The following is a 5,000-nucleotide window of genomic DNA, read 5'->3' as shown; positions in this document are numbered from 1 at the left end:
CTTGTTTTAACAGTGTGTACGTATGGCTTATAGGCTTCTATAGATAGATAGTTATATAGATAGATAGATCTTTATTTAGTCAGGACAGTGCACATTAATGAACAGTCACTTATACAGAGTATGGTGACAGTAAATATGCAGGATTTATCTGTGAGCTAATTTGCATCCGTAGTCCTCATGACATAAAATCGTACAATAGATTAAAGAAAAAACAAGAATAACAGAATACAATAGGACATAAAACAATGTATGATAGTGATGTATTTATTGTTAGTTTACAGGAGGTATCTGATGGTCTCTCTCCACACAGGGGGAGCTGAGTGAGAGGTACTCTGTGGCGTCAGAGAGTGGCAGCAGCACAGACAGTCACGCAGAGACCCCCGAGATCAAAGATGGTGAGAGGACAAATCACAAATGACTTCTTCTTGGGGAAGCGTTAAGTAATTAATTATGTTGTTATGTTGTTAGTTGTTATGACATCTTTTTTTTCTATTAATTGTTTATTTCAAAACACATGAAAGTACACATGAAACACACAAAATAAGTGTCCCCCCCCCACTATAAACACCCAAGTAACCCCCCCCCCCCATGGCGATGACACCCCACCCCACCCCCTCCCATAGTTCTTCATTGCACTATATTTGGAATATAATAAAATCATAACAGTCCAACATTTACAGGTTACATCCACATACAACACAGCTTACGGACACAGTGAAATCTTTTATCTCTGATATTGCAGAGGTCCATGTATGTTGTATTGTCCCTTCATTAGCTCCATGTATTCTGTTCCATGTATGAGTATGTCCAGGAAAGACAGCAGCCGTTGTTTACGAGTAAGAGCATGTGGAGGGTTCCATCGTAATGCTAACAGTAAGAGCATGTGGAGGGTTCCATCGTAACGCTAACAGCTGTTATGACATCTGATGTACAGACAGACACCATTGCCTGTCAGTAAAGATAATGTCGTTTTGTCACGCCAAGTGAGTGGAAGGTCATCTGATGCAACTCCCCCTCTGTCCTCCACAGTGAAGAAGAGATGCGGGGCAGGCCTGAAGTTCAGTAACCTCATGCACATCGGCAAGAAGAAGACCTCGTCCTTAGAGAGCCCGGAGAAGTTTGTCGACACCTCAGGTGAGGAGAGAGGCTTCTCTGGATGAATAATACACCTTGTGACGTTAGAATTATGGTTAAGGTTCTCCATTTTTGGAGAACCAATCTCCATTTTTGTCAGAATTTAGTTTTTTACATAATCTGATCCATTAGGTGTTTATTAATGCCTGTGTGGTGTTATTTTTAAAATGTTTACATTTTTGAGTTAGTAATTCATAAAATACAAAGGTTCCATCTCACAAAACATAATGGAATGTAAAAACCTTGACGCTCAATATCTCTGAACTACCCTAAACGGAGGTAGAACCTTATAATTCTAAGCTCACGACCTGTTAACACTAGGACAGCCACGCCTATTTCACCTACTCTTAGCTCCGCCTCGGCGGGTCAAATGACCATAGTCTTTAGAACGGGAAGCTGCTACTTACACACAACGACCACTAGTTGGTGTGTGTTGTAAATTAGCCTGCCTCCTCCTACACAGAAACACTGCAAAATAGCTTTATACTAGCTTATCCTGATGTGATTTTGAAAATGTACGGATACTGGGTGGTAGAACCCCGCACATATCTAGGAAAAGTCATGAAAGAAAGGGTCCTGAAATTTGATCGAGTGCAAAGATATAAACAATTTTTTACTCACTTGGTCAAATGACCCCACCCATGGCTGTTCTAGTGTTAACATGGAGCTAAGCTCCTATCTCTCAGAGGCTTTGATCCACCATATGCCCGGTCAGAGATTCCATGCCCTTCCCACCTCCGTGATCCGAATACAGTATAAGCCTGGGATAACAACGACCCAAACCTGGCCTTGGGGCCAGTGAGCTGACTGAGTAGAGTATCCGTCATTGTTTGATCTTATCGAATCTGACAACGGCAAGGTGGGGCTCTGAATCAGACAGGGGGGGAGATGATTAAAGGCTGACAGGACTGCAGAGTCACTCCCTATCTTCCGCCGTAGACCGATGACCCATCTCTTCAGGCTACACCTCAGGCTAATGTCCCTCCTGAAACCTCTCCGTCAACCTCTACCCCCCTGTAGAGTTTCTTCTCTACTGTAAATAATTACAAATAATAATAATAACTCTCTTCCTTCCTCTGGCATTTTTTTTTACTGTCAATGGCGTCTGGTCCACCCGAGCATAGATTACTTTTTCCTTGCGATGACAGATTGATAGAGGATTCACTTACTTAGACAAATGTATTGTAAATCCCGCCTGAAAACACCACCACTAGTGTGCCCACTGCTCTGTTGCTCCACTGGCGAAGTCCCTGTAATTAGTCATTTGTAACTGTAAATCGCTTTGGATTAAAAGCTTCCCGAATTTAAAATATATAAATAAAGGCGTCTCCTAAATGCCAAAAATGTAAAAAATGCCCTGATGCGCTGGCCCACCAGCCCTTCCGAGCATTGGGCTGAAGCGTCTCGGAACGGGACCATTATGTTTCGGTTAGTTCACTCTATGGATGAGTCATGGTGTGGCGGAGGTGGCACTCCACCACAGAGACTGAGTCAGCAGACAGTTTCAGTTGGTTTCATTACATTTCTTCTTTAATTACCGACCGCTACCGAGGTTACAAAAAGCACTGACGACGTGAACGTATGAGGGAACGGATGCGTACAACACCAAGGAAGTCCTTTTCCAGCGGTTAGGGTTATCATGAACCCATGAGATGGGTTTTACCAGACTATTAGGCTTAGAGACACTAGACTTTAACCAGACGTGTTGCTGACTTGTGTGTGTTTGTGTGTGTGTGTGTGTGTGTGTGTGTGTTTGTGTGTGTCCATCCATCTGTCCGTCCGTCCGTCCGCCCGTCCATCCGTGTGTGTGTCTCTCTGTCTGTCTCTCTCTCTGTCTGTCTGTCTGTCTGTCTGTCTGTCTGTCTGTCTCTGTCTCTGCATCTGTCTGTGTCTGTCTGTCCGTCCGTCCGTCCTCCCCCCCCCCAGGCTACCTCAACGTGCTGGTGAACAGCCAGTGGCGGACCCGCTGGTGCCTGATCAAGAACGGCCAGCTGTTCTTCTACCCAGACAAGGGCAAGTCCAAGGTGTCCCAGCAGCCGGTGCCCCTGGACGGGTGCGTGGTGCTGCCGGACCCCAGCCCAGAACACCTCTATTCCTTCAGGATCCAGATGGACGGGGCGCAGATCGCCATCCTGGAGGTACGGACCGTTTCGGGCGGGGGGGAGGAAGCCTAATAGTAATAATAATAATAATAATAATAATAATAATAATAATTCATTATATTTATATAGCGCTTTTCCAGGGCTCAAAGACGCTGACAATATGGGAAAAACAGAAGACACAGAAACAAACAAGCAACAGATAACATGAGCACATAGAACACAGAGTTAACCAACGGGGGACAATTAACGCAGCAATGTCCGGGGGGGGGGGGGGCAGGGTTAGGGGAGATGGTTAGGGGTAGGGGAGGTTGTATGCATGTCCAGGGAGGGAGGGGGTTGGCAGGGTTAGGGGAGATGGTTAGGGGTGTAGGGGAGGTTGTATGCATGTCCAGGGGGGGAGGGGGGGTGGCAGGGTTAGGGGAGATCGTTAGGGGTAGGGAAGGTTGTATGCATGTCCAGGGGGGGAGGGGGGTGGCAGGGTTAGGGGAGATGGTTAAGGGTAGGGAAGGTTGTATGCATGGGAGAACAGGTAGGTTTTGAGGTGGGATTTAAAAGTGGAGAGTGAGGAGTGAGGGCCTAAGGGAGTTGAACCTGGGCGGTCTGTTTGTGTGTGTGTGTGTGTGTGTGTGTGTGTGTGTGTGTGTGTGTGTGTGTGTGTGTCTCATTATCGGGTCAGCCCGCTGAGCGAAGGCCGAGGGTGTTGAACCTGGGCGGTCTGTGTGAGTCAACGTTAGTCATACGCTTAACACACTTTTCTGTTTCAGTTTTTTTGGAGCTCTAACACTGCAGACTGTGCTCTCTGATTTCATGGGAATCGGTAACCGCAAAACACTTTTCTCATACCTGCCAAGTACATTACCTTAGGACGCCAACCCCTCACCCCCCCTCCCCCTAAGACTTTCATTGTACAGTCATACACTCCCCTGTAGGCTATCCCTCAGTACATATGACAATAAACTTTGAACTGACTCTCGCACACACACACACATGCACACACACACCCACACCCACTCCCACACACACACAACCCCTATACACGGTCCTGCCAATCCCTATTCCCCCCTTTTTTCTACTGACATCAGCACATACATCTGAGCTCAGATCAGCCTTATTATCCCAGGGGAAAGGGTGTAGAGCTCCTCTCTTAGGATTGGCCAATGTTGTTGTGGGGAAGAACATGTAGCGCCTAGCGAACAGAAACCACATATTAGCATTCCTGACACTGAGACTGTGCTGATGCTGCAATGCTCCTCCCAAGAACACTAAACACTCAGGCCTCACACACACACACACACTCACACACACACACACACACACACACACACACACACCTACACACCTACACACCTACATACACACACACAGAGACACAGAGACACACACACACACAGACAGACACAGAGACACAGACACACCTACACACCTACACACACACACACACACAGAGACACAGAGACACACACACAGACAGACACAGAGACACAGACACACACACACACACAGACAGACAGACACACACACACACAGGCAGAGACACACACACACACACATACATACATACATACATACATACACACACACAGAGAGACATAGAGACACAAACACACACACCTACACACACCTACTCTCTTCTCTGAAATTAAAGCCAGTCTCTATAATATGTGTGTGTGTGTGTGTGTGTGTGTGTGTGTGTGTGTGTGTGTGTGTGTGTGTGTGTGTGTGTGTGTGGAGATGCACTGGGATTTGGATACCTTTGTCGTTAAG

The 5,000-nt window shown here is 46.5% G+C and overlaps 1 protein-coding gene across 1 annotated transcript in view; it reads left to right on the top strand.

Moving 5' to 3' along the window:
- afap1l2 (actin filament associated protein 1-like 2) overlaps positions 1 to 5,000 on the top strand; it is a gene marked incomplete at both ends in the record, with an annotated part of 49,334 nt that overhangs the window by 37,745 nt on the left and 6,589 nt on the right. Inside the window, 3 exon segments of the mRNA XM_080541909.1 lie at positions 311 to 395; positions 1,030 to 1,134; positions 3,061 to 3,272. Of these exon segments, the coding sequence (XP_080398035.1) occupies positions 311 to 395; positions 1,030 to 1,134; positions 3,061 to 3,272 (402 nt within the window).

Source organism: Nansenia antarctica (assembly GCF_963989245.1).
Source record: "Nansenia antarctica genome assembly, chromosome: 11".
Taxonomy (NCBI): domain Eukaryota; kingdom Metazoa; phylum Chordata; class Actinopteri; order Argentiniformes; family Microstomatidae; genus Nansenia; species Nansenia antarctica.
The sequence above is the reverse complement of the archived record's forward strand: the minus strand, read 5'-3'. Positions and strand labels throughout refer to the sequence as shown.